At 47.9% G+C, this 27,717-nt stretch overlaps 1 protein-coding gene across 1 annotated transcript; it reads right to left on the bottom strand.

The window, feature by feature from the left end:
* Nucleotides 1-3,353: 3,353 nt before the first annotated feature.
* Nucleotides 3,354-23,994, bottom strand: ARF3 (ARF GTPase 3). The gene is made up of 5 exons (XM_081249722.1): nucleotides 23,777-23,994; nucleotides 8,099-8,338; nucleotides 7,172-7,282; nucleotides 6,811-6,935; nucleotides 3,354-6,247 (listed from the first exon to the last, which is right to left on the bottom strand). The coding sequence occupies exons 2-5, from the start codon at nucleotides 8,244-8,246 to the stop codon at nucleotides 6,086-6,088; spliced, it is 546 nt and encodes a 181-aa protein (XP_081105848.1). The 5' UTR covers nucleotides 8,247-8,338; nucleotides 23,777-23,994; the 3' UTR covers nucleotides 3,354-6,085.
* Between the last annotated feature and the right edge of the window lie 3,723 nt (nucleotides 23,995-27,717).

Genomic DNA, 27,717 nt, shown 5'->3' with positions numbered 1-27,717 from the left:
GAAGGACAGAGAAAAGTGAGATGGTCCTGGGAAAGGCAGGGGAGCGGGCCCAACCCTGACTCAAGGCACAAGTTAATCAAAGGGCCATTCCTGGAGAGGTTTCCACCTTCAAAGGTATCTGTCAGCAAGTAGGAGAAACTACCACAGACCCCTGGCTTCCAAGACTCATGGGGCACCCATCATGTCCAGCTTGGTCAAGGGCAATGACGTTTATTCATTCATCAAGGTTGAGTGACTATCATGTGCCAGATAGTAAGCAAGGCACTACTTTTTAAATGGTTTTAATATGTTTGACAGATTGTTAATAAATAAAAAGCTTGTGAGTCAGCATATACAAATCTGGGTTCAAAATCGAACGGCATATTTTCAGGAGCATGCACATACCCTGGCTGACTAGAGCTTTTCTTTTTAGGTATGGTTATGCACTCATAACCAGGAGTGAAGCATTACCTCCCTCGCCCACCCTGCCCTTTGGCTGTTCTAGCCAGGGATGTCTCATCCCATCAATGCAAGATCTGGCATAGGCAAGAACAGATTCTCCATCTCCTGTTTATTACCTAAAGGCAGTATTCCTATATTCAGAACTCAGAAAAAAAGCTAGCATCCAAATCCCTGTGATTCACTGCCCCAAGCTAAGCCCTCCAACCCTTAAAAGGCCTTGTACTCGAGTCTGTCTTAGGACAGCTCTCAACAAGGCGTGGGCGGGAGTGCCAGGTGGCCAAGTTCATTCTCAAACCTCCTGCCTGGCCCAGACTCACTGTCCAGACCTCCTCAGAGACAGCTCTCAATGCACCTGGTTTGGAGGAAGGGTCGGGGCAGGAAGGGCGCATGGGCAGAACTGGTCAGCTCTGGGAACAGAGAGCCAGAGTTCTGGCTTGCGAGGCACCCTCTCTACTCCACCACATTCAGCTCAGAAGCCAGCTTTGCTCCTAAGCTAGAGAGAGCCCAGATACTCTCTTCTGCAGCTCATGGCCATAGTGACACAAACAAGGAGACACTTACCTTCAAGGCTTGATGGTGAACAGTCCTGGCCCAGGTTCCTCACTTCCAGACCTCCAACCACTGCCTTCAGCAGCATTGCGCCCTTTACCACAGTCAAGGCTCAGATTTCCTCAGGCCTAACCCTCTCTTCCCTTTGCTCAGGAACTCAGGGTCATCCTTACCCATCCCAGTAATCAGTAATCAGGGCCAGGAAACCTAATTTGAATGAAAAACCTGCAGAGGAAAAAAGGCACCTGGATCCTATGACTCCCCAGTGACCAGCCTGATACTCTAACCTCCAGTTACCAGGCTAGAAGGTAGAAAACTGGACTTTGACCCTTGTACCTCCACACCCTCCTGAACTGGGAAAGAGACTATTCTCGGTAGTATAACTGCCTGCACAAAGACACCACTCCCTGCTGCAAGCAGCAAGGGGATATCCCCCCTACACACTTACTCCCCGACTCTCACTACCCATGTGGTACTCTACGCTTATCCCAAGGATTCCAGAGTATCTCAGAAATAGATTCCCTGGTCTCTCCCTCAGTACTGTGGTTTGACTCCATCCTTAGCACATGTCTGGAAACACAGAAGGTACAAAATAAATACCTGTCAGTTTTCTGCTTTGACCAGTCTAGGTACTTGAAACTGGAAATGATGCGGTGACTCCCCAAAACCTTCAGACCTTGTACCTCTAGTCTGAAAAAGTCATACATACTCACACTCATTCTCCCTGTCACTGCCTCCATCCCACCTGGACCAATCCAAGTACTTCCAATGGCTTTCTCCAGGCTCATTTTAGAAGCCCCCTTGCCCAGAGTATCCTGAAGTGGATCCTAGGCCCAGATCCTCTGCCAAGCCATGAATGAAGAGCTATTCGTTTTCTGGGAAGACAAGGTCGCTGTTTGTCCTAAGAGCTGGATGCTAAACATTTACCTTCCAGGTTAAGTCTCCCTTTCATCTCCCCATGTCCCCCCCAACCCCAAAAGATGGAAGGTTTAAGCAAAAGCCACAAGAGAGCTCCCTCCACCTCCTTCCTGGCATCCTAGACCGCCTACTGAGGGACAAGGGACTAGGTCATCCTCTTCCCCAAGTTGTCAGGGGTCAAAAGACCCCCACTGGCCTGCCATCCAGCTAAAGTCATCTCCATTATCATTATCTTACGCGAGGTTGTAGCTCTAGAAGTTATCTATTTATTAGTATACAAATAACATGCTTGGGAAAGTGCTCCTAACTTATCAGTCACCTCAGTCACCAAGCAGGACTTTTGAGGAGCCTAGAAGCAGGAAAGCATCATCTGATTTTGAGCGGTAAGTGGGTAGTGTTCAAAGCTTAAGAGGTTAATAAAGTGATGTCTGGTTGGAGCAGTTGAAGGGTTTCATGAGGGAAGAAGCACTGGTCCTTGAGGGTGATGACTTATTTTAGTAGCAAGAGAGGGGCTGAACAGGAGAACTACCAGGGGAGGCAGCAGGGAGGTAACGGAATACAAATGATGTGCTTCACACTGGTGCTTGGGGCTCTCAGACCTATTATATGCCTAACTCCTGTTCCTTTCCCGTATCATCAGGTTGGGAAGACCCCTGTCCTCAAAGCTTAAGAAAGTGGTAAGAGTCGGGAAGGCCTGCCGGGCTCATCCAGACCTCAACCCCCCACCCCAAGAAAGGGTAGCACCACCCCTTTCTTTGCCTGAGTAATAGCAGGAGAGGAACACAGTAGTGGTGGGAGTGGGATGGGAGGATAGAGGCTTGTCTTTTGCCTAAAAACATTATCTCTGGATGAGGCTTGGCTTCCTGACAATGGGGAACCACACACCTAAAGCAGAGGTGACACAGGGCCATCGGCTGTAAGGAGGATCAAGTTCATTACACTACCCAGACCTCTACCCTTCACGCTTACTCACTGCCAAAATCCAGAACTAGACGGGTGAGCAGACTCCAATCTACGGATGAGGGGACCCTGTTCCAACTAGAAGCACCTGATGTGCAGGCCTGAGGAGATCTGAGAGTGGAGGCAGTGTGAGGCACTCCGAATTCAGGGCCCTCTAGCTAATGAAGTCCCTAATGTCTACTAAAAGGTGATAAATATGGCTAAGTTCAGGGTTAAACCCTTTACAACTAGAAAGGCAAAGTCACGAAGCCCTCACACTCTGGGGCCCAATTCATTTAAGCTCCCTTTTGGGGTATGATGGGAAATAGTAAGCAGTGTGGAGATGAACCTAAGTTCCTCTATAACCTCACTCTCCCCAGTCAAGGGTACACTTTATCCCGCTGCTGAGAGAAAGAGCAGTCTGGAGAGCGGGACCAGAAGCAGAACTACCCTCACCATTAAACACTGTCCCATGGCTGCTGCACATCAAGGATGAAGGTCTGCTCCAGAGCTGCATAAAACAAGTTTAATTTCCAACCAGGGTCACAGTCATCGCGTATCCCACATTTTGAGCAAGGAGAGAGAAGGTGAGTTATTAAACATATACAGTCTACATTCCAGAGGAGGAAAAAAGAAGAGAAAAACCAGTTCAGAACTGCAGTTACCACTGTAACACCACAAACTTTTAGGGCAGAAATTTAGGGGAAATCCCCAGGGAGAAGAAAGGCTGGAACAAAGGAAAGCAAAAAATTAAACCTACTGGAGGAGAGTGGGGGAGGGAGTGGGCAGAAATGGAATGAAACACCCAATCCCAAGAGGGCTTTTAGGTGAATGGGAATGTAGAAAGGGCCACCCCTGCCAAAGAAAGGCCTAGCAGCCTGGGATACTACCAAGATCACTTACTGCCCCCTGCTGGACAGATCCTCAAGCAGCACTTACGTAACCTCTAACGCTGCTTCCTAACACCCTCAGCCCCACTAGTCCCTGAAGCACCCCAAACCAAGGTGGGGGTGGGTCTAAAATGAGAAAAACCCATTTGGGACTGGCATCTACCTAGGCAGGGTCAGAGAGGGCGTGAGGCAGGAGAAGAGGCAAAGTCCTCACCAACCACAAAGGGACAGAGTGAAGAATCCAGAGTAGGAAAGAACCAAGGAAAGGGGAGACAAATAGGCAACAGCAGTGACTAAGTTGAGAAGGCAAAGGAAAGGGTTCAGGGAGGGAGAGGCAACAGGAGCAGGAGCAAAAAAATCTGACAAAATAGAGACAGAGGCAAAGAAAAAGTGTGGAGGGAAGCATCTGTGGGGTCAGGGGAATGAGCGCATGTTAAAAGGAGACAGAAGCTCCAGCACCCCCCTCCCCCCACCAAACACACATACACTCGCATACACACAAAGGCCTAGAGAGCAAGAGACCTGCATACACCCGCTGCACCTTGGGTAAGTAACACATCGCGAAGGAGCTGGCACTGAGGAAGACACCCCTGGAACCTCTCTTTCACAGTTCAGTCTGGGGTGGGGTGGGGGGTATTGATCCTCCTGCTGTAGACAAAGGTGACAGGAAGCCTAGTCCCATGGGGTGGGGCTTGGGACAGCCCTTCTGGGAAGGGGTCCCCCAGCCACGCTGTGGAGGCCCTGGGCCCTGATGTTAGCAGAAAGGTTACGGGCGGCTGTCTTGGAGCTCAGGGCGCAGCCAGCACACACAGGAGCCCACAGAAAAGCCACGGCTTCACAGAAACCGCAGAAGTCAGGACCCAGGCCAGGATCTCAGGGACAAGCGCCTCCTGTAGACAGAGACATAGTAGCAGCAGCTTCTGAACAACTACATAATAATGAAGGGAGGACTCTGAAGACCGCCGCATCCCACCAGCACCAACAACCACTTCAGAGTCCTATTCCCTCCATTCCAATGCCCAGACCCATTTATGGGAAGTGGGTGAAGAGGGCAGGGAAAAGCTGTTGGGATGGAGAGGGGGGACCGCAGGATGGTCTGAGGGTCTGGAAACAAAATTTTCACCCTTCAGCACATCCTGGGCTAGAGAGAACTGGAGAACAGGGGGATTGATACTGAGGTCTGCTATGTCACCCCCACTCCCCACTCCTCATTAAACCAGCCAGCCAGCTCTGGTCAGACCAGCAGAACTACCAGGGTGAGGAAGCTTCTGACAAAGGACAGGTGAACCACCCAGCCCCAAGATCAGAAGATGGGGGGATAGGAAGGCAGGAATAGGATTGATCTGTGTATCACCTTCTCCTAATAACAAAAGAGGATGAAGATGGAAAACCTGAGCCCCTCTCCCCAGTGCCCTGGGTCCCAAATACACCCCATGGTCTTGCTACCTATCCCCACCTCCCACCTAAAGCTCCTGAGGAACGGATTTAAGGATGAGGGGGAGTATCAGTTGAACACTCTGAGCTGGTAAGAGTGAGTGGGTTCCTCTCTCCTTCCCACTAAAAGGCAGGGCAGAATGGCATCTCCTTGGGAACAGTCATCTAGAGATAAATGCCACCCTCCTGCCCTAAGTGGGGTGGAGAGAGGGATAAAGGAAGATGGTGGCAGAAAGTCCATCATCTGTCCTATCAACCAGGAAAACACCTACCTGCAGAGGAGAGGAACCAGTGCAGGACTGGGGCAGCCTTCCCTCCCCCTCCTTCCCTTTATCTCACCAACATGGGAGGGGAAGATGATAGGTGAGAGTGGGCAGTGTCCTGGCTCCAAGCCCTGAGCTGCACTCCACCCTCCACCCGCTCCTTGGCCCCCATATATATCTCTCTATACAGGTATATACACGCGCACACATGCACGCACACGAAGAGAGGCCCGTGCAATTTCCATGTAGAACAGGGGGAGAGCGGCAAAGGAAAGGAAGACGGGGAGCAGGAGAGGGGCCTATGCGGAGAGAGATGCCAAGAGCACACCAACCGGAGCCAAACGAAGCAAACTGGAGAGAATACCCCATCTCACCTCCCAACCCCAGAGCTTGCGGGGGGGGGGGGGCACCCCATGAAACCATAACAACCTTGTTTTTGTTTTAAATCCGGTAAATTGGAATGATTCATCATTAGGACAGCAACTGGGGACTGGTCATGGATGGGGGAGGGAAGGGGAGGCAAGGCTCTTGTTGGGCATGCGGACATGATACCCAGGGCCCTGGCCACACTGGCAACAGGAAGGAAAGGGCAGGGCTGGGGCAGGCAGACAGTGGGGGTAGGTGGGGTGGTCGGATAGGGCTGTCTGGCTCTCACTTCTTGTTTTTGAGCTGATTGGCCAGCCAGTCCAGGCCTTCGTACAGCCCGTCCCCGCTGGTGGCACAGGTGGCCTGAATGTACCAGTTGCGGTGACGCAGGGAATGCAGGCCCAACTTGTCTGTGATCTCAGCAGCGTTCATAGCATTAGGCAAATCCTGGAGCACAAGGGAGACACACAAAAAGGAGCTTCAGGATCTTTCGAAGGCTTCTAGAGCAACCATCTACCAAAGACTTGTAGACTAGCACCCTCTCCTCCTCCTTCAGTGTAGGAACCCAGAGCAAGATCCTAAAGAACTACTTTGGATTTAATCATCCTAGAACTCCGGATCCAAGGCACTAAAGGTCATTCCACTGAGGAGTTGGAAACCAAATATGAGTAGGCAGGGAAGTGGAGAAGTGATTCAGAGTGGGTGTACAATCAGGTCTGTCTGACCATAAGAGTGAGGGCAGTTCCACTAAAGTAGACAATAGGTAAGATAAAAGAGGGACAGGAGGTAAAGGATCTACCACACCAGTCCCTCTGGACAGAAATGTTGCTAATTAAAGCTGGGATGGGGTGGGGACAAGAAGAGCATAAAGAAGCCAACTAATCATATTTCCCACACTTCCAAACTTGAGAGCATAGTCATGGGGCTTCCCACACAATGGGCCCCAAGACCCCATGATTTCCACGGCCAGGCTGCCCTCTCTCAAACCCAGGGGTAGGGAGATGTCACACCTGTTTGTTTGCAAAGACAAGGAGCACAGCATCCCGGAGCTCATCCTCTGCCAGCATCCTCATCAGCTCCTCCCGGGCCTCATTTACTCGCTCCCGATCATTGCTGTCGACCACAAATATCAACCCTGGGGAGGCAGAACATGGGCTGCACAGAGACGACAGATCAACTCCCCTCCCCCACCACCAAAAGAAAACACCCTCCTTATACCCTCCAAATATCTGCTCCCTTTTCTCCTTGTCTCCCACCCCTAGGAACTGAAGCAGGGCAAAAGTTGGTTACCGATAACCAAGAACAATAGCTATACTCTCTGCTCACACCTAACCAACCCATGCCAGTCCACGGGCAATTCACATGCCTTACCTTGGGTGTTCTGGAAGTAGTGTCTCCAGAGAGGCCGAATCTTGTCCTGGCCACCCACATCCCAAACTGTGAAGCTGATGTTCTTGTACTCCACTGTCTCCACGTTGAACCCTTTGGCAAAAACAGACAATGGTCACTTGGCCTCAAACACCAGGCCTGCAAACGATGCCCCAGTGGGTTGTTTGTTTCCCCCAGCCATGGCCATGTCCTAGCAAGGGAAAGAAAGCTAAGGCTTCCTCAGACCTGGTGTTCCTTGACTTAGTAGTGTAAAGGCCAAAAAGGAAACCTAAGAGAAGTGGAAGAGGACGAAGAGGGCCAGTCAGGAAGTTCACAATCACCTGGGTGAGACAACCTTCCCCATTCTTTCTCTCAGTTTTTGACTCTCCCTCCTGCAAAAGAAATGACTCAGCCCCACTCCTGTACCTTGGCCACCAGAGTCTGCCTCAGCTAAGAAGTGGGGCCTGTGAGGCAGAGTGAAGAACAAGAAGTGAGCTATAGTCCTGGAGCCCCAAATACAGAACCAGCTGCTGAGGATGATCTGGAGCCACCTTTACAAGGCAAATGTTCTCTCTCCCGCAGACAGGTCTTAACCGGGATCAGGGCCACCAAGGATCTAAACTGAAGCAATTCCAGGCCTCTGGCAGGAACATCAAAGCCCTTCACCTGCTTTTCAAACAACAGAGAACAAACCAGCTCAGTGCCTGAGGGCCACTGTCGGGTGCCAGGCTGAAGTTCCCGCATTAGAGAGGGTCAGGGTAGATAGGCAAACAGCAGCCCCAGCACCTGCTAGTAAGCTAAATAACCATTCTTCCCTGAACCCCACAAACTGCAAGGACTTGCCTGGTGGCCAGATGGGGGATCTAGGAATAGGCCCCCTGTCTGGCTCAGCGGTTGGCATGAAAGCCTACATCCAAGCTGTGCCCTTACCAATGGTGGGGATGGTGGTGACGATCTCGCCCAGTTTTAGCTTGTACAGGATGGTGGTCTTTCCTGCGGCATCCAGGCCCACCATCAGGATGCGCATCTCCTTCTTCCCAATCAGGCTCTTGAGAAGGTTTCCAAAGATATTACCCATGATCACAGCAGCCGCTTTCTGAGGACAGCAGGGCGCAGTGAGGGCAGTGGCAGTCTGGTTTTGGCTTGGTCCCTGGTATGGAGGACTTGATCCTAGGCAAAGAAATGCAAACTTATTACCACCATCTGCTTGTCAGGATTTCACATTAATGGCACTGGCTAAAGTCATGGCTGGAGTTCTTTCATGACAAACTGAGAGCCTGAGGATACTAAGAAGATCAAGGCCCACTCAGACACATCCTGAGCCTTTGGGAGCAGAGATAAAGCAGTGAACATTCAGGACCCCTGTTTCTGCCAGTAATCTACCCATGTGACTTTGGATGAGTTATTTCACCTGTCCTTATCTGCACCTGTAAACGGAGGGGGTTGAACTAGATGATTTCTAAAGTCTCTTCAGTCCTGACATTCTACTCTATACCCCAAGGCATTGGGAGACCATTAATGCCTCTCCCTCCCCCAACCTTACCCTGAGACTTCTGGAAAGGGTGGGAGAGGACGGAGTGGAATGAGGAGTGGCTCTTCGTGACTCCTAACAAGGTTCAGGCTTGCCAGGTTCCCAAGGTTTATGTTCTCAGCTCTGATCAAGACACTGCTTCTTCCCTTCCTATATTTCTGCACCTTCCTTCTACACACCAAAATTAATGAGGAAGAAATAAGAAAGCAGCACTCCTAAAAGAGGCTGATCTTTTCCACTCTGTGAAATGCCAGCTGCTAACGCCATACCCTGTTCATACAACAGTGCGCTGAGAGCTGGGAGATGGGGTAGCGAGAGGCTGCCCCTCATTCCTCAGCCACGTAGGTCCTAGGCTCGCCGTGGCCCGTCCCAGGACAGCTGCTCCACGTGGCCACCTGCAATGAGGCAGTCAGCTCATCCTCTGCTTCTGCTCTAACCCCCTTCAGTCTATTCTCCACAGAGCAGCCAGACTGATTTTAAAGCCAAAACCAGGTCATGTTGCTCCTCTATTCAAAACGCTCTCTGGGCTTCATAGCTCCTTTTCAGTAAAACCCAAAGCCATACCATGGCCTATAAAGTCCGGCACAATCTGCATTCCCGTTTCTCTCATCAGATCTCCTACTCTCCCCTGTGCATACTCCACGTCAGTTCCCCAATACTTTCCTGCCTCAAAGCTTTTGTCCTTGCCATTCACTCTGCCTGGAATGCTCCTCTCCCAGACAACCGTCAGGGAGCACTCCCTCACTTCCTTCAGGCATCTGTTCGACCGTCACTTTACCAAAGAGGCCTTCCATAACCACCTATAACACACACACACCACTCTCTACACCATTTATTCCACTTTATTTTTCTTCATAGCATTTATCACCATCTGACACGTTACATATTGGTTTCCTGCTGTACTGTTTTTCTCCTCCTACTGTAATGTCAGCTCCTTATCTATTTTGTTCCCTGCTGTGTTCCCTACCTTCACTAGTACCTGGCACACAGTAGTTGAATAACTGAACTAACTCCCAGGTCTCTCCTGACCTGACTAGCAGTTCACTCAGGTTAGACATTTCTGCCTGCTACGTAATAGGGAAAAATGAAGGGAACAGTTAGAACACTACAAAACTACAAAATGCCTATCTGCCCACCCCATCCACTGCCCCCGACAGACAGAATCAGAGTCATTCATTCCCTCTCTTCTTCCCTCCCTTCTCTATGGCTCAGGACAGCCACAGAAATGAATCTTTGAAACAACAATGAAACGGGGGTTCAGAATCACCCGTGCCAGCCAGTTCTCTGAGCCTGCGGGAGACATGCATCAGCGGGCAGCTTATTCAGCATTCACCATATGCCAGCTGCTGGCATTCTCTACAGAGTCTAGGAACCAGAGATAAACACACGCACACCCCGAACCCAGCAGGCGAAAGAACAGGTCAAGACAGAGTGCACCCAAACCCAAGAATGTGAAGGGTGGATGGGGAGGAATCCTATTTACAAGCTAAAGCATGGCGGGGTTTGGTGGGAGTTCAGTTGTTTTTTCAGAAATGATTTCAGGTTTTTTTGTTAGTTTCCTACTCTCCTCAGTTTGCAGTGAACTCCAGACTAGTACAAAGGAGCCAGATCAACAGCTCCTGGAGACCAAAGTACTAGTTTGTCCAAAAAACAGAAACAATGAGTGCTTATGGAGTGTTTCGTCTTCAAAGACCTCCCCAGACAGCCACTAATGAGCCAGGCGTGGTGCTCCGGGTAGGTTCCGCAGATGAGCCCTGCCCCTGACCCAGAGCGCTCGCACCCCAGGGGGAGGGCCTGGCTCAACTTTGGCCTCAACTTCAGTCAAGTCACCCAATAGCCATCCTCCCTGCTCATCCTGTCTCAACCACCCAGGCAGACAGATTCTTGAGGATTCCTGAGGCAGGAGGGGACACCTGCCCAGCTAATAAGATCAGATCCCACTAACCCTGGTAATTTGTGGCAGACAGACTTCTGGTTCTTCTGCCATCACTTCCAGAAATTTAGACCTTCCCCAAGTCTTCCTAGTTCTTATCTTGTCTCCAGTTCAGGTGTCATTTCCTTCAGCTCCAGATGATACTTTGCTTTAAAGCTTAAGTAACAGGCTTTGGCCCAGATTCTGAATTGAATTTATACCATACATTTATCTTGCTTTCCTTCATGACTGGAACTGTTGCTGGCTAAATGATTTACCAACTGTGGGTCGAGCAGTGGCTGAAAGATATCCCTTGCCCCAGAACATGCATACACTGTCCTTTGGTTTGCTCCTTTGCTAAGCTATCATGCTAAAGTCTTGGTTCAAAATCTGATCCCAGTGTTACACTTATTTCTATTTTCTGGCATGCTACATAAAGCACCCTGAATTATCTGAACCGCTCAAGTGGCACTATGTTATGGAGATTTTTCTTCTTTTATAAGTCTGTATATTTACCATCTCCCCAGGTTAACTGTGTACTACTCACCATGGGCAAGGACTATGCCTTTTATTTATTTTGGATCTTTCCTTGCTCCCAGTGCCAAGCCCACTGTAGGAGTTCAATCAAGCACACTGGCTAATTTTAGCCTCATCTGAGGATGTCCTTATATCATTTCTTCTGTCCTAGCAGTTATCTCTGTGTAATGCACAGATGGTTGCTTAGCTTTCCTGTCAATTCTTGGCCACTTTCCACATATACTGACCCCAAGACTGGTTTGGGAAAGTCATGAAAAGATTAGAAGACTAAAATTGGTAAAATTTTCTCTTGCCGTTTAATATTCAGTGGGGCTGATAGATAACTAATGAAATATTCAAATAGTTACCATGTGTCCCCCATGGCAGCCCAAAGCCTTGAAATTAATGGACATTACAACTCTTCTTTAATATAATCAGGAGCTTGACTCAGATGAACATTCCAAAGGGGGTGTTGGCTTTCTTGTCTTGGCTTTCCCTGTCCCTGCCTGTTTCCAGATAGCATACTGCCCCTACCATCAGGATGGTGGCAACTTTCAGCTTTGTGCCACGAATACAAATCTATGGCTATATAGCCAATTCTCACTTTCACCATAATGCATTCCTAGAGAAAGCTCTGGGAAGCAGATGGCAAACAAACAAACAAACCCTGGACTGTATCCCTATGTGCTGTACTGCCTATACTCATTCTCTTTTGCCACAGATGGCACTCCTGTGTCAACAGGGCAAAATACCAGGGTTCTATGGGCTGGTAGAAACAGGAAGCAGTTAAAACTAAAGGTGAGTGGCTCAAGATGAAAAATGGAATATAGTAATATCTCTATTAGCAAAGAGTATGTCTCAACATTCTACTTTACAGTTACAAACTTTATCTCCTCCGTGTGCGACACTGCAGGAGTTCAACCAAGCACATTGGCTGATTTAAGCCTCACCTGAGGACGTCCTCACTGACAAATCACTTACTGCCCCCAATCCCTCTCTCCCACCCTCCAGGAGGGGCAGGCCATTGCTGTCACTCACTGTTCAGTTATCTGGACTTGAGGCATGCCTGCCTCACCCTCCAGGGGATTCTGAGAGTCACAGCTCAGTCTGCCACACACACTGCCCACTCCTGATGCAGGCATGTGTCCTGAGACACCCCGAGGGGACTCCTGATCCAGCACCTCCTCTTCAGGCTGCACGGGCCCAGAGAAAGGACGACCAGAGCCTCCCAAATCCTGTGCTGCCCAGGCAGGGTGCACTAAACTGCAGGGTGCAGCTTTATTCCCAAACAATCTTCAAATTGAGATATCACTAATAGAATCTCTATTAGATGCTATTTTTAGCACAGCCAATGGAGCAGACCAAAAAATTTAAGAAAACCAAAGCAGGGTCTGCCTGTATTTAGTTTCCTTAGTGCAGGTGGCTTGTGACCTCTGTAAACTTTCCAAATTTTTGCCTCAAGAGCACTGTAATCAGCACACAAGAACTCCTAGATTAGTATCTCAATGAATTCTATTAGACTCAAAGATTTCCCAAAGCCAAGAAACAGCTTCTGATGCCAGCTTCCATCCATTCATTAAACATTTATTGAGTATAATGAACCAGGGATACAGAGGAAGACAGTTTCTGCCTTCATGAAACTCAGTCAATGGGAGAGAAAGACTAGGAAACAGAGAATTACTGTGTGAAGATAAGAGTGGGATAAGCACATAGTTTTATGGGGACAGAAAGCTGGAGCAGTTAATCAAGACTGGAGGATAGGGGCTTCCCTAGTGGCGCAGTGGTTGCAGCATGGTGAGTAAAAGGAAGGGATGAGGCTGGAGAGAGAAGCAGGAGCTAATCATGAAGGGCCTTAAAGGTCATACTGAGTAACATGATCAGATACGTGCTTTAGAGACCATCCTGGGCTTCCCTGGTGGTGCAGTGGTTAAGAATCTGCCTGCCAATGCGGGGGGCACGGGTTCAAGCCATGGCCCGGGAAGATCCCACATGCTGCGGAGCAACTAAGCCCATGCGCCACAACTACTGAGCCTGTGCTCTAGAGCCCGCAAGCCACAACTACTGAAGCCTGTGCACCTAGAGCCCGTGCTCCGCAACAAGAGAAGCCGCTGCAATGAGAAGCCCACACACCACAATGAAGAGTAGCCTCCACTCGCCACAACCAGAGAAAGCCCACGCACAGCAACAAAGACCCAACGCAGCCAAAATTTTTAAATAATAAATAAATAAATAAATAAATAAATAAAGATCATTCTGGGGCTTCCCTGGTGGCGCAGTGGTTAAGAATCCGCCTGCCAATGCAGGGGACACGAGTCCTGGTCCGGGAAGATCCCACATGCCATGGAGCAACTAAGCCCATGCGCCACAACTACTGAGCCTGAGTTCTACAGCCTGTGAGCCACAACTACTGAAGCCCATATGCCTAGAGCCCGTGCTCCGCAACAAGAGAAGCCACTGTAATGAGAAGCCGGCACACTATAATGAAGAGTTGCCCCCGCTCGCCGCAACTAGAGAAAGCCTGCGCACAGCAACAAAGACCCAACTCAGCCATAAATAAATAAATAAATAAATAAATAAATAAATAAATAAATAAATAAAAAGAAAGAAAGAAAGACCATTCTGACGGCAGTTTAGGGAATAATTTAAAAGGGGGAGGGCTTCCCTGGTGGCGCAGTGGTTGAGAGTCCGCCTGCCGATGCAGGGGACACGGGTTCGTGCCCCGGTCCAGGAAGATCCCACATGCCGCGGAGCGGCTGGGCCCGTGAGCCATGGCCGCTGAGCCTGCGCATCCGGAGCCTGTGCTCCGCAACGGGAGAGGCCACAACAGTGAGAGGCCCGCGTACCGCAAAAAAAATAAAAATAAATAAATAAATAAAAGGGGGAAAGACTGGAAGCACAGAGACCACTTGGGAGGTACAGTAATACAAATAAGAAAAGTTCTGAAACAGAGGTGGCAATAGAGGACAGGACAGATTTGAAACAACAAAATAGTAAAATCCACAGGATTTAATGACTAATTAAACGTAGGAAGGAAGAGGAGAAGAGTCAAAGATGATTCCCAGGTTTCTGGCCTGTGTGATTCAGTGGCAATTCTTTAGGCAGAAAACATAAGAGGAACAGATCTGAGAGTGAAGATGTTTGTTTTTAGATTAACGTGAATTTTGAGGTGCTAAGGTACGAAGCTCAGGAGAAAAGTCTGGCCTGGATATATGAAATCATCTGCATAGATAGTAACTGAAGCCCCTAGAGGAACCAAGATGATCCAGTATGGCAGCAGTCACTGGCTGCCTACCAACAGCCACCTTCCCCTTCTTTCTTCTAACAGAACCCCTACTTTGTTCAGATGTTGGCAGGGAGTGGGGATGAACTACCCCTCGCCAGCCCTAGGGTATGAAAACTGATCAGCTGAAGGGATGTGGGCATTCCATTTCTCTTGCCGGTGACTGAGTCACGAATGGTTAGGCACTAATTCTGGGCAATAAAGATGTAAGGAAAGTCTGCTGGGAGTATCTGGGAAAGCTTTCCTCAATCTTAAAAAAGAACATGTGTCAATGCTCTCTTGTCCAGCCTTTGGATGTTAATGTAGAAGGGTGAGATGCTGGAGTATCTTGGGTACATGAAGGGATAGACATAAGGACACTAGGATATCAGAGCAGAAAAACTGAGAAAACTTGGGTCCTTAATAACACTGTCAAGTTGCTGGATTAAAAAAATAAATAAAAAGTTATGTGGCAGCCTGGAAGGGAGGGGAGTTTGGAGGAGAATGGATACATATATATGTATGGCTGAGTCACTTTGTTGTGCACCTGAAACACAGCAACGATTAACACTGAAGTTAACGATTAACCTGAAATGATTAACACTGTTAATCAGCTACACTCCAATATAAAATAAAAAGTTAAAAAAAAAAAAGCGTTCTACCCCTGGACTACTTCTGTGTGTGGTAGAATATACATAACATAAAATTTAGCATTTTAGGGCTTCCCTGGTGGTGCAGTGGTTGAGAGTCCGCCTGCCGATGCAGGGGACACGGGTTCGTGCCCCGGTCCGGGAAGATCCCACATGCCGTGGAGCGGCTGGGCCCGTGAGCCATGGCCGCTGAGCCTGCACGTACGGAGCCTGTGCTCCGCAATGGGAGAGGCCACAACAGTGAGAGGTCCGCGTACCACAAACAAACAAACAAAAAATTTACCATTTTAACCTTTTTTTTTTTTTTTTTTGCGGTACGCGGGCCTCTCACTGTTGTGGCCTCTCCCGTTGTGGAGCACAGGCTCCGGACGCGCAGGCTCAGCGGCCATGGCTCACGGGCCCAGCCGCTCCGCGGCATGTGGGATCCTCCCGGACCGGGGCACGAACCCGTGTCCCCTGCATCGGCAGGCGGACTCTCAACCACTGCGCCACCAGGGAAGCCCTTAACCATTTTTAAGTGTACAGTTCAGTGGCATTAAGTACACTCACACTATTGTGCGACCATCACCACCGTGCATCTCCAGAACTTTTTCATCTTCCCAAACTGAAACTCTGCACCTATTAGACAATAATCCCCTCTCCCCAGCCCCTGGAAACAACTACTCTACTTTCTGTTTCTGAATTGACTATTCTAGGTATCTCATAAATGTGGAATCAAACAATATTTGTCCTTTTGTGTCTGGCTTATGTCACCTAGACTTCTTGCTATATGTTTAATAAATCCTTTGATTGTTTGAGCCACAGGTGTGTTTCCTATCTTTTGTAACTGATACATCTTAATTGATATATCTAGGGAGAGCATGTACAGTGAGACAGGAGAAAAGGCCAAAGGCAGAAACCTAGGGCACATCAACATTTAAAGCAGTGGGTAAAAAAGAAGCCCAGAAAAGAGAGTAGGAAGCAACCAAAAGGGTAGAAAGGAAATCAAAAGAGTGAGACATCAGAGACACCAATGAGGAAAGAACATTAAAAAAAAAAAAAAAAAAAGAGAGAGTCAAAGGCTGTAGAAAGGTCATATTAAGATAAGGCCTAAAAAACACCTACTGAACTTAACTACTAGGCAATCAGTGATGACCTTGTTATAAATTAGAACATATCTAACTAAAATTAGCCTCCATTTAACTCAACTAGCAGCATTTAGGCTCAAGCCAGAATCCTATGCCAGTTTCCCTTCTAGTCTGAGAGGAAGACTCCAGTACAGGATGACCTGAAGGAGGCCACAACACCAAGTGAAGTAGGATTCTAAATTGCCCTGATAAAGACCCAAACACCAAGAAAGGGTATGGCTTTTCCTACGGACAACCCTCAGCAAGTGAGTCAGAACAGAGCATTAAGTCTGTTTCAGAATACGTGACTTTGCTAGATAGAACAGTGACCAGATAAAAACTAGACTCATTTGTTTCCTTGGAACATTCTGTGGCACCACCCTCTCACCAAAGCTTTCAGCTTGCCTTATTCTTAGAATCTGACCAGTTTACAACTGCACCATCTCCTGATATTCGATGGCTGCTCCAATGCCCACATCAATAGCCTTGGATATCCGGAACACTGTACTTTCCTAATTACAAAATCACTTAAATTCCATGAGTAATCAGCCTAAAGCCCTAGTAAATCTTTGTCCCAATCTGATCCCACTATGCAGGTCAAGATGGAATTGCCAATCTTAAAATTTGTATGGAGGCACAAAAGACCCTGAATAGCCAAAGCAGTCTTGAGGGAAAAAAATGGAGCTGGAGGAATCAGACTCCCTGACTTCAGACTATACTACAAAGCTACAGTAATCAAGACAATATGATACTGGCACAAAAACAGAAATATAGATCAATAGAACAAGATAGAAAGCCCAGAGATAAACCCACGCACCTATGGTCAGCTAATCTATGACAAAGGAGGCAAGGATATACAAAGGAGAAAAGACAGTCTCTTCAATAAGTGGTGCTGGGAAAACTGGACAGCTACATGTAAAAGAATAAAATTAGAACACTCCTTAACACCATACACAAAAATAAACTCAAAATGGATTAGAGACCTAAATGTAAGACCAGACACTATAAAACTCTTAGAGAGAAAGATAGGAAGAACATTCTTTGACATAAATCACAGCAAGATCTTTTTTGATCCACCTCCTAGAGTAATGGAAATAAAAAACAAAAATAAATAAATGGGACCTAATGAAACTTCAAAGCTTTTGCACAGCAAAGGAAACCATAAACAAGATGAAAAGACAACCCTCAGAATGGGAGAAAATATTTGCGAACCAATCAACAGACAAAGGATTAATCTCCCAAATATATAAACAGCTCATGCAGCTCAATATTAAAAAAACAAATAACCCAATCCAAAAATGGGCAGAAGGGCTTCCCTGGTGGCGCAGTGGTCGGGAGTCCGCCTGCAGATGCAGGGGACACGGGTTCGTGCCCCGGTCCAGGAAGATCCCACATGCTGCGGAGCGGCTAGGCCCGTGAGCCATGGCCACTGAGCCTGTGCGTCCGGAGCCTGTGCTCCACAACGGGAGAGGCCACAAAAGTGAGAGGCCCGCATACCAAAAAAAAAAAAAAAATGGGCAGAAGACCTAAATAGACATTTCTCCAAAGAAGACATACAGATGACCAAGAAGCATATGAAAAGCTACTCAACATCACTAATTATTAGAGAAATGCAAATCAAAACTACAATGAGGTATCACCTCACACCAGTTAGAATGGGCGTCATCAGAAAATCTACGAACAACAAATGCTGGAGTGGGTGTGGAGAAAAGGGAACCCTCTTGCACTGTTGGTGGGAATGTAAATTGATACAGCCACTATGAAGAACAGTATGGAGGTTCCTTAAAAAACTAAAACTGGAAAACAACAACAACAAAAAAAACTAAAACTGGAATTACCATATGACCCAGCAAGCCCACTACTGGGCATATACCCACAGAAAACCATAATTTAAAAAGATACATGCACCCCGATGTTCACTGCAGCACTATTTACAATAGCCAGGTCATGGAAGCAACCTAAATGCCCATCGACAGACGAATGGATAAAGAAGATGTGGTACATATATACAATGCAATATTACTCAGCCATAAAAAGGACTGAAATTGGGTCATTTGTTGAGACGTGGATGGATCTAGAGACTGTCATACAGAGTGAAGTAAGTCAGAAAGAGAAAAACAAATATCGTATGTTAACACATATATGTGGAACCTAGAAAAATGGTACCGATAAACTACTTTGCAGGGCAGAAACTGAGACACAGATGTAGAGAACAAATGTATGGACACCAAGGGGGAAAGTGGCGGGGCGGGGGGGGGGCAGGGGTGGTGGTGATGTGATGAATTGGAAGATTGGGATTGACATGTATACACTGATGGGTATAAAATGGATGACTAATAAGAACCTGCTGTATAAAAAAATTAATTTAATTAAATTAAAAAATAAAAAAAAGATGGAATTGCCAGTGAACAGATGAAACAGAAGGTCATGATTTGGACAAAGCCACCCATCATAGAGCAGCCTAAGGATACAGAAGACAGAGAATCACCTGCCTTGAGCGATAAGAGCCATCTGTGACCCCCTAGCACCTCAAACACACTTCTACTCTAGGACTTACCACAGAATGTTTTATTCACCTTTGTGTGTTTTGCTTCCCAGAGCTGGAACTTCCCAAATAATGTGCCTTTAATGCAATACAGGTCAGCTGGAGATACTGGTCCCATCAATACTGGACAGCTAGGCAGGGCTTAGGGTGGCTAGAGCCCATGAGCCAGTCATCTCAGGTTGCAAGCAGCTATGCCTGTTTCACTATTACCCTTTTCTCTGTATGCCATGGTGGGAAAAAGTTTGGGAAGTATTTCACTAGACTCTCAGTCCCTTGCCAGCAGGGACCATGCCTTATTCATGTTTCATGTTCCCAGCACCCAGCTCCATGACTGATCTGTAGCTAGTGACTGATATGCTTGTTGCTGAACACGGTTCTGCTGATGATGGCAAACATCTGTGAGGTTGAGGAAGACTATTCTTTAGTTGATCTCCAATCCTTTTCCTGTATCTGACAAACTGGAGAAGTGGCTTCCACGTTCTCAGAGCCCTAGGGTTCCCTGGATGGGATTCAGAGCCTGCCTGGGGGAAAGGGAGAACTCTATGAGAGGCTCTAATTATGTTCCGCCACTCTCCACCACTACCACAGCAGCAGCACTGTTGTGCATTTTACGTATCAGACTTCAAATAAGATTTTATAGAAGGTAAAGTTCAATTGTTTTTTTTTTTAAGTGGAGGATAGGGGACAAAACCACTCCAAAAGAGAGCAAATATTCTTCTGCATCCTAAATCATGTTGAAATTTAAACATTTATGCTTGACACTCTTGTGTTTAAGCTCATAAAGGACAGGTTATGGGAATTCCCTGGAGGTCCAGTGGTTAGGACTCTGCGCTTTCACTGCCGAGGGCCTGGGTTCAATCCCTGGTTGTCAGGGAACTAAGATCTGCCACACCCAGGCATTTCACCTTTCTTCAGGAATATAGTGCTAATGGTGGATCCCTGAAATCTTGAGCCATTTCCCTTCTGGTCCATATGGTGCAGCAGATCCCTTGCAGAAGTCCATGACAAATCTCTAACACCTTCATAGACTCCCTACCTCAGTCACTTCTTTCCTAGACTACAATACAAAGCCTTCAAACATTTGTAGAACTTTCTCCAAATGCTCCCCATGTCCTTTCATTATCAAACAGTTTTATTAGCATTCTACCTATATTTGCAATAGATGTTGGAAAAGGTACAGTACACAGAATTACAGATATCGCAACTCTGGATCTTAATACAGTACATTCTGAAACGAAGGCAGACATTTAAAGGAGATATGACTAAGTGAAAAGAGTGGCCCAGGAAATGGAGGATGCTGAAATACTAACTGAAATCTAAAATGATGGGAGACAGGCTTCCCTGGTGGCGCAGTGGTTGAGAGTCCGCCTGCCAATGCAGGGGACACGGGTTCGTGCCCCGGTCTGGGAAGATCCCACATGCCGCGGAGCAGCTGGGCCCGTGAGCCATGGCTGTTGACCCTGTGCGTCCGGAGCCTGTGCTCCGCAACGGGAGAGGCCACAACAGTGAGAGGCCCATGTAACGCAAAAAAAAATAAATAAATAAAAATAAAAATAAAATAATGGGAGACAGCAAACTAAATGCCCAACCTAGGACAATCAGGGTGCTCTTTTATGGAAGAGTCAACCATTACCTCAGAGTCACACTGAACACTATTTGTGAGCCCCCATATCCTCACCCTACATCCAAGTTGATAGCTCAGGGCCCCTGCCTTGCTCCAGCTTCACCTCCCACTCAGGCAACAGGAGCTGCCTCTGTGAGGCTGATGCTGAAAAAAAGATTTCACTGCTCGTAAGCCTACGACCAGCACAAAAAGTCATGGTAACAATCATCCCTCTACACAGGCGCTTCAGGCGGCAAGTTGTTCTTTTGTAAACCTCCTCTTTAAGGCAGCCCTGAGTGCTCATGTTATTATTTCTATGATGATGGTGATTATTAACAGCAGCTAACATTTACCTGAGGCTTACTATGTGTACTTTGTATAATACTAAGTGCTTTACATGTATTATCTCATTTAATTCTCATGCCAACACTATGAATAGGTATATCATTATCATACTCTTTACAGATGAGGAAAATGAAGCTAAAAGAGGACAAATAATTTCACCAAAATCACACAACTAGTAATTAGCAGAGGCAGGATTTGAACTCAATTTTGTCTGATTCCAAGGTCCACACTCTTAATTACCATACCATTTTGCCTCTAAATTCACTTGCAACAAAAATGGTGAAGGGGGGCTTCCCTGGTGGTGCGGTGGTTGAGAGTCTGCCTGCCGATGCAGGGGACATGGGTTCGTGCCCCGGTCCGGGAGGATCCCACATGCGGCGGAGCGGCTAGGCCCGTGAGCCATGGCCGCTGAGCCTGCGCGTCCGGAGCTTGTGTTCCGCAACGGGAGAGGCCACAACAGTGAGAGGCCCGCGTACCGCAAAAAAAAAAAAAAAAAAAAAATGGTGAAGGGAACTATGCGTACACCTGAAACTAAAACAATACTGTAAATCAACCATACCTCAATTAAAAAAAAAATGGTGAGGAGAGCCAAATACAGTGACATGTTTTGAGTCTCAAGCCTCTTGACATCCATTTCTTTTTCTTTTTTTTTTTTTTTGCAGTACGCGGGCCTCCCACCGCCGTGGCCTCTCCCGTTGCGGAGCACCAGCTCCGGACGCGCAGGCTCAGCGGCCATGGCTCACGGGCCCAGCCACTCTGCGGCATGTGGGATCTTCCCGGACCGGGGCACGAACCCGTGTCCCCTGCATCGGCAGGCGGACTCTCAACCACTGCGCCACCAGGGAAGCCCTTGACATCCATTTCTAAAGGTATATGAGGAAGCAGATTCCACAATTTCCCTCAGTTATTGATTCAACTTTAACAAACCTGGTTTTAAAGAACTTCCTCCTTCTGACCAACAAATCCCACCCACTGTCCTCTGAGTCCATTTTCTCTATTATGACTCCAGTGGAAGAGACCAGCAGAGGTAAACACACTTTATGACCCTCTGTGCACTTAAGACTTCACTTCCACTCTTTCTAGCCTGCTGTCTGCTCTCCTTTACACTTGCATTCAGTTTAATCATAGCAGCTACCATTCACTGGCACCAATTCTATGCCAGGCACCACATACATACACTGGCTCCCTTCTCCGTAATTACCAGGATCCCAATCTGCAGACAACACTCTGAAGGACTTAGGTCTAATGGAGAGACCCCTTTGCCCACAATGGGGAAGCAGGAGATCTGGGATTTCTGATAAATAATGACTCTGTGTTCTAATATTTTTCTTTTGGGGTCTTACTTTCATTATCCATGACTGTTTTTTGCCTCTTAGGAAGGTGGAGAGACCAAGACTTCTTAATTACAAAGGCTAAGGACCTTTACACCCTCACTCAGCTATCTTCAGGCACTCTCCCTGACAGCCAAGCCCTCTCCTCCTCTTTCCTTAAACTGTGGTCAGAAAACCTGAGTTCTGTTCATTCACATCCTGTATTCATCATGAGTGCCTACTGTGTGCACAGATAGTGTGGGAGATACAAGATGAGATCCAATTCCTGAACTCAAAAAGCTTCTTCTCTTTGGAAAAGCAAGACATACACATAAAAAAATTTGACTACGCAAGGTAATAACTCTATGCTGGGAGGCAGGAGGCATGTGTATATGGGATACAGGAGGACCCTTCCCAGCTGAATCCACGATCAATGATCCATTCTGTGAAAAGATGGATCAGCTTCTTTCTTAGAATGAGCTTTTCTAGACGTGTTATTCAAATTCGGGTCTAAGGTACAATGACCAATTCACTGACCCATTCCAGTAACAGCAAGTGGAGACCCCCCAACAACAAGCTCAAGACAAAATGGCAGCAAAGACTGTCAACACCTGATTAGGGACACGGAAGGAAGTATGCAGAGACTAGATTCTGCCCTGTTGCACTGACCCAAGCAATCAGACTCCTGCAGCAGATCTCCTACCAAATAAAACTTTCATGCCATAGACCAGGGGTGACCCAATCCAACCGCGGCAGAGACAGGTTTTAAGTTACATTTCTCCCTCACCCAATGACCTCACTATTTCTTCTCACTCCTGACCACATACCACACTCCTCCTGGCCTGGCCAGAGAGAGACCAGCAGTAATACAACCCAGAAAGAAGGCAACTCCCCCATAAGAGGAGCTACCACTTTGCTAATCAAGTGGCCCGTTTTCAACAGGGAATTCCACACACCCCCGCCCCCTTCCCGCAGACGTTGGTAAAAGCAATGGCTCCATTTTCTGTTCCGGGAATCCTGGTACTTCCTAAAGAAAGAAAGCGGATTGGAAGACAGAAACTCAGAGCCAGTGACAAGATGCTCCCTCCTCCTGTGAGACCGCCCCCGCTTCGCCTGGGGGAGGAAGGCACCACCTCTCTTCTCCAAGCAAGATCAGATCCCCCTCCCCCTCCTGCCTCCTCTCCTCTTGCTCCCCACCTGCTGCCCTCTTCCCGACGTGCGGTCCCCAAGACCCGAAAGCTCAGCCTCCACCAGAATAGTGCCCCTGGGGTGCCCCACTAGCCTGTGTTCCCGGTTAATCCCTAAACCCCCTAAGCACCCCTGCGCCACGATGTGGGGAGGGGGTGTCACTATAGCAAGGCTTCTCTCTGGTCTATTACTAAGGTGGAGGGGGATGAGGGGTAGGAAAAAGCGACATTCCCTAGCCCTTTAATAGGAAAAGGATACAAAACAGCCATCACCGCCCCCGCGTCACCTCACCTTAGACTGCTTTCCTCCCCCTCAACCCCAACCCTTCAAAAGCCCACCTCCTGCAGGCGAGGGGAACCTAACTGCAGCCCGGGTCGCCCCCTTGTGCGAGGCGGAGGACAAATCCATGTGCGCCCTCCACCCCCACCCCAGCTCCGTGTCCTTCAAATGCGGGGGCAGGCGTGTGGCTGGCCCGGCGCCCCCTCTCCGAGCTCTCCGGTGGGAAGGACCACACTGGCTCATGCCAAGTAGTGCCGGGCGGGCGAGCGAGCGAGCTGGGGTGGGGGTGGGGGTCTATCTTCTCAGCTCCCACCCGAGTCTCTCCTCTACCGGGACCCGCCTTCCCTCCTCCCCAGCCCCTCACCTGTTCCTGCTCCCAGCTCCGCCGCTGCGGCCGCCGCCTCCGCCCCCGCAGGTTCCGCTCGGCTCTCGCTCCACTCTCTCCGACTCCCTCCGCCGATTTCAGCGCGGCTGCTCCCCTGGCCCCGCTCCCGGCTCCCTCCTTCCTTCCCTCCACCTAACACCGGAAACCGCGACGGCTACAGGAGCTGTGCGGCGTACCCTCACCCCCAGACCAGGATACTTCCCACCTCCCCGATCGCGCGAGAACTGCGTGGCGGCGAGCGGCAGTTCTCGCGAGATCCATCACCATGGCAGCTGCTGCAGCAGAAGCAGCGGGCGCCTGAGTGGACGACCTGGCGGGGGCCGAAGTGGGGGCTGGAAACTGCGGGCGGCGGAGGCGGGAGCTAGGAAATGGGGGTGAGACAGTGGGGACAGAGGTGAGAATCCCAAGCCTCAGAGCCATGTCTGTTATTTAAGGACTGGGCCGCATAGGGGGCACACTGGAGACTGGGACTCCTTGGGCAAAGTCAGGAAGGAGCAGAGTATGAGTGAACAGCCCTTGCTTTGGACCTTACCCCTTAGCTCTCATCTTCATTTTTTTTAACCTTTTTTTCCTATATACATTTATTTATTTATTTTTGGCTGCGTTGGGTCTTCGTTGCTGTGCGCGGGCTTTCTCTAGTTGCGGCAAACGGGAGCTACTGTTCGTCGTTGCGGTGCACAGTCTTCTCATTGCGGTGGCTTCTCTTGTTGTGGAGCACGGGCTCTAGGCGCGCGGGCTTCAGTAGTTGTGGCTCGCGGGCTCTAGAGCGCAGGTTCAGTAGTTGTAGCGCACGGGCTTAGTTGCTCCGCGGCATGTGGGATCTTCCCGCGCCAGGGCTTGAACCCGTGTCCCCTGCATTGGCAGGCGGATTCTTAACCATTGCACCACCAGGGAAATCCTCAGCTTCATTTCTTAATCAGGGCTACGTGCACCCCCCTGAGAGCCCTCACTGCACCAGTGTTTCTACTCACTACTAAGACTAGGTTGCTCGGGGGTGAGAATCAAGAGATCGTTTCCATAGGGAAGAGGGAGAGTGATGCATTTAAGAGACTGAAGGAAACAGCTGGACACTGGGCCAGTTAGGAAGTTGAAACTTGAAAGACAAACGGTTGAAGACCAGTATTCAGAGGTATGGTTTGAGGAAGTATACCTAGATGAGTATGAATTTTAGGATTACAAAGAAAGTGAGGGATTTTGCACCCGTGTTTCTCTATTCCTGCCAACCTCCACTTTCCTCACACTCATTTCTGCAGCTGGTCTAGACATGCAAAGCTGCCTTGGAACAGTCACAGCTGTGATACAAGAAGAGCGCTAGTAATGCTAAGAATGGAAAAAGGTTCTTGAAGTGCCCTTTCTCCTCATTTACAGCAGTACAGATCCTCCTCAGCTTACAGTGGGGGTTACATCCCAATAAACCCATCGTAAGTTAAAACATCTTAAGTCAAAAATGCGTTTGCACCTAACCTACCGAACATAATAGCTTAGCCTAGCCTGCCTTAAACATGTTCAGAACACTTACATTAGCCTACAGTTGGGCAAAATAATCTAACCCAAAGCCTATTTTATAATAAAGTGTTGAATATCTTATGTAATCTACTGAATACTATACTATACTTAAAGTGGAAAACAGAATGCTTGTATGGGCACAGAATGGTTGTAAGTGTATCAGTTGTTTACCCTTGTGATGGCATGGCTGACTGGGAGCTGCAACTCACTGCCACTGCCTAGCATCACAACAGAACATCATACCAAATAGCCTGGGAAAAGATCAATATTCAAAATTAATTTACAGTTTCTACTCGAGGCATATCACTTTTGCACCATCATAAAGTAAAAAAATCGTAAGTCAAACCATTGTAAGTTGGGACCATCTGTACAAGGGAACACATGGCTCTTCCCTAAAGCTTGAGCCAAAACTGTTGCTTTTTAAATTTGTTTTTGTTTTTGTTTTTACCTTGTTTCTTGTCTCCTTCCAAGAAGAGCTAGACTGGTAGATAGCTACACTCTGTCTACCCCTTATCCCCATCAATCGCTGGTGTATGAATTCACCAGTCCCTTCCTCTTATTCCGGTTTGGGTTTTTGTTTTTTTTTTTTAAAGTCTTTATTGACTTTGTTACAATATTGCTTTATTGACTTTGTTACAATATTGTCTTGTATTGACTCTGTTACAATATTGCTTTGTTACAACATTGTTTTATGTTTTGGTTTTTTGGCTGGAGGCATGTGGGATCTTAGCTCCCCAACCAGGGATGGAACCCACACGAAGACAAAGTCTTAACCACTGGACTGCCAGGGAAGTCCCCCCAGTTTGTTTTCTCTCTTATTTTAACCTGAAGAATAACACAACCCTGGAATGTGAAGTCAAGAGGCCCTTAATTTAAGATGGTGAAGGATGAGTGATAACCTACATGAGAAAAGAATCCAAAAAAGAATGCATATATGTATATGTATAAATGAATCACTTTGCTGTACACCTGAAACTGATACAACATTGTAAATCAACTATACTCCAATAAAATTAAGATATTATTTAAAAACAGAAAAAGGATGGTGAAGGGTGATTGAAAACAAACTTATGGTTACCAAAGGGGAAATGTCTGGGGCGGGGGGGAAGGAGGGATAAATCAGGAGCTTGGGATTAACATACAGACACTGCTATATATTTTTTTAAATAAATTTATTTATTTTTGGCTGCGTTGGGTCTTCGTTGCTGCAAGCGGGCTGTCTCTAGTTGTGGCGAGCGGCGGCTACTCTTCGTTGCGGTGAGCGTGCTTCTCATTGTGGTGGCTTCTCTTGTTGCAGAGCACAAGCTCTAGGTGCACGGGCTTCAGTAGTTGTGGTACATGGGCTCCCTAGTTGTGGCTCGCAGGCTCTCGAGCACAGGCTCAGTAGTTGCGGCACACAGGCTTAGCTGCTCCGCGGCATGTGGGATCTTCCTGGACCAGGGATCGAACCTGTGTCCCCTGCCTTGGCAGGCGGATTCTTAACAACTGCACCACCAGGGAAGTCCCCACACTACTATATGTAAGATAGGTAACCAACAAGGACCTAATGTATAGCACAGGGAACTCTACTCAATATTCTGTGATATGAGAAAAGAATATGAAAAAGAATGAATATATGTATACATATAACTGAATCACTTTGCTGTACACTTGAAACTAACACAACAGTGTAAGTCAACTATACTCCAAGAAAAGAAAAGAAAAGATGGTGAAGGGTGAGATGGATAACAAGGATCATGTTTATAACAAAGAGAGTTGTATCCATCCTGGGCTATTGCCATTAAGGGCCTTTGCCCTCCTAAGCTCTCTGTTTTAAATGGCAGAAGACTCCTCTAGTGTTATTACAGACTCCTAGAGTGGGCCCTGTGATACCTCCACATGATTACTCTTTTCATTTCTTTTCCTAGAATTTTCTAGGCACACCCCACCAGGTTATGCCCACACACTGATCACCAAAATTATGCTTTGCAACTGCCCTTGCTAGTGCCTCAGCCATACCAACATGCCTTGTGGGACTCTGACAGGAGGTGACACCTGTCAATGTTCCTGCTGAAGTCTTCAGATCCTCTCAAGGTTGGGTCCAGGTGTGACAGAAGGATGGAAATGGTGACAGTCTAGTATGGTTAGCAGCAAGTACCATGATATTTGAGTCAGAACTGTTGAATGGAACTGGAGAATCTCCCAGCCCTTCTATCCTTCACCATCTGGAGTCTGGAGAGGAAAGTGTCTGTTGCAGCATTACTGGGCACTTCCCATGGGGCGAAGAGGAACACAGACAGGAGGGGTGCTGCTCAGCTGGCAATAAGCCAGCCAGTGCCACTCCCCAGCTCCCCAGCCACTTGAAAAGCTAAGGGAAGAAGAACTCTGTCCAGAGCTGAAGGAGGCCAAGAGGCCTGACTTACAGTTCATCAGTC

The sequence above is a fragment of the Mesoplodon bidens genome (genome assembly GCF_964165515.1).
Source record: "Mesoplodon bidens genome assembly, chromosome: 11".
NCBI classification, from domain to species: domain Eukaryota; kingdom Metazoa; phylum Chordata; class Mammalia; order Artiodactyla; family Ziphiidae; genus Mesoplodon; species Mesoplodon bidens.
The sequence above is the reverse complement of the archived record's forward strand: the minus strand, read 5'-3'. Positions and strand labels throughout refer to the sequence as shown.